Below are 2,393 nucleotides of genomic sequence, written 5' to 3'. Positions count from 1 at the left end.
GGTTATGACGGATCGTATACTTTCGTACTTAAACCCGTGGCCGTTGCCTCGATCTATCCTGATCTTGGATAATGCTAAGATCCATATGTACAAGGAGCTCCAAAACGCGGTGCTATCGACGGGAGCGTTGTTGTTGTTTTTGCCCCCATACTCCCCACAACTAAATCCGATCGAAGTCGGATTTAGTCTTCTCAAACGGTGGATCAACAAATACCCCATGGCGTTTCGCTTTGATATTCGTGCGACCTCGGACGTTGCCTTTGTTGAGTGCACTAACCAGCGCGACGACGTTGGGTACAACCTCTATCGATATTGCGGGTACAACACGGACGACCTCGACAAAGGCACTTTTCAAATGTCTGAGATGTAGATTTTAGAAATACAACTACAATTTTACGTTATTCTATTAATTGATAAATTAACAAAGTAGTTTAAGGATTACATATATTTTTCATTAGCATGGTCAACATCGTCTACAATTTTACGTTATTCTATTAATTGATAAATTAACAAAGTAGTTTAAGGATTACATATATTCCTCATTAGCATGGTCAACATCGTCAATATTAACACGAGATGCACGTGTACCTACTAGAGGCTCACGAAATGCAGGCATCAAGGGGTACGGTGGTAGGCCGAGAATGTTTCTGAGGTCACTGACGCAAAAAAACAGTCAAGTGGCGCGCTGGCCAGCGATCCAATCCGAATGCGCACGCAGCGGTAAGCTTCAGCTTCCCCCCTGATGACGTTTTCGCGCTGCTCTATGTGGTGCTGCGTCATTTGGTCGATGTGGCCAAGCTGCTCCATCGTAGCATTTGCCGGTATTTCGACGGGAGCGCTTGTAGGGAGTCGGGCCGTGCAAATACTTGCGTATTGACTTTGTAATGATCCAAGGCTCACGCCATGCTGGCGAACATGCTCGGCTACACGAACGGCAGACGATTGTATGTTCTGCTGTGTTGCACGACGAATGCCAATTTCGACGTTTTTTTCTATCCACATAAATAATCAATCAATCAAGCAGTATAGGAACAAGGTCAAACGTTCATCTATAATCAGGTACCGATGTAAACGAAAAGCTGCAAAACAAATGCAATGTCCAAGGCGTGTTTTGCCAGCGTTGCCCCAAATTCTTGCGATGGTGTCGTTGAAGTTGTCCACGGATAGTCGAACATACTTGCTTTGTGGGGCGTTTATCGCAACCTTTGTATACACATAAGAATGTTGGGTTGCAACCATGTTGTCGACGATGTCAAAGACTGTCGCAGTCATTATATTGAACGTATCAATTGGTCGCATTGAAAACAGGACTGCCTCGCCCACTGATGTCCTGCTCTTGCCTAGTGCCCGGCCAACCTTCACTGATACGCTGCAGTGAAACACATCGGGCAGAGGCAGCCTCGCGACGTCACTGACCACCAACGACATTTTTGTTATGATGATTCGTGGTGTTGCGTAAAACAACGACGCTTTATTTCACCCAATGACAGACCGCTCAATATGCTTCGTTTTAGAGCAAGTGCAACCTTGCTTTATATAAAACGTTCAATCGTTAACAGTCCACGACAGCACCGAGGGAGCTTAAGCTGGCATTCACTAAAAAAATACCGGATTTTGCAGTATTTTACCCCAAAACATGCGTATAAAAAAGTTGGCATTAAACTCTAGCATTGAAATACTTTGAAACAACATATCCTGTCATATATGTAACTTTAAAAGAAATTTCTTGTCGAAATTTCACCCCAATTTCAAATAACCTATAATAATTAATTCTATTTTGAACGTCGAAATCCAATATAATATGGTAGAGGTTTTAAAATTTCCGTCACCTCTATTATATAATGGTGCACTGTCCATTGATTTTACTGATTCCATGTATTTCAAGTTCGTTTCGGTCGACAGCATGACATCTACCCGCAGTACCATCGACACCGTGGCATTCGATGAGATATGCAGCTTTGTGCAGGCAAATCGAAGCCGCGTCTTGTCGAGGGATGAAAGACTGGATATACTGCGTCTGCACGCGTATCTACGGCTCGAACATGCAGCTAACCACACAACTGGCGACGTCTCAAAACAAATCTCAGTGATGCTTGGTCGTGGTAAACCACAAGTACAGAGTGTATGGAAGGACTACATTGATTCAAAATCTATCGTTGTTGCTTCTACACCGACCAACACTACCGCCAAATTAACACGCATCCCACGAACGATCAATGTCATATCGTCCGTCCAGAAGTTTCTCCGCGAGAAGAGGCAACTTCGAGCTCGTGTTGTTGCTATCGATGTATTGTCGCATTTGGCAAACAGTGGTGTCCTACTGGTCGACCGAACGGACAAGCTGGCGTCCGAATCTGCATTGCGGAATGTCCAGCGGTTCCTTTTGCACTGTG

The 2,393-nt window shown here is 44.4% G+C and overlaps 1 protein-coding gene across 1 annotated transcript; it reads right to left on the bottom strand.

Moving 5' to 3' along the window:
• Positions 1-615: 615 nt before the first annotated feature.
• H257_16915 (hypothetical protein) lies at positions 616-1,175 on the bottom strand (the record flags this gene model as incomplete). Its single annotated transcript, XM_009845528.1, has 2 exons — positions 616-923; positions 1,064-1,175. The coding sequence occupies 2 exons, from the start codon at positions 1,173-1,175 to the stop codon at positions 616-618; spliced, it is 420 nt and encodes a 139-aa protein (XP_009843830.1).
• Positions 1,176-2,393: the final 1,218 nt, after the last annotated feature.

This window comes from Aphanomyces astaci (genome assembly GCF_000520075.1).
Source record: "Aphanomyces astaci strain APO3 unplaced genomic scaffold supercont1.94, whole genome shotgun sequence".
NCBI lineage: Eukaryota > Oomycota > Saprolegniomycetes > Saprolegniales > Verrucalvaceae > Aphanomyces > Aphanomyces astaci.
The sequence above is the reverse complement of the archived record's forward strand: the minus strand, read 5'-3'. Positions and strand labels throughout refer to the sequence as shown.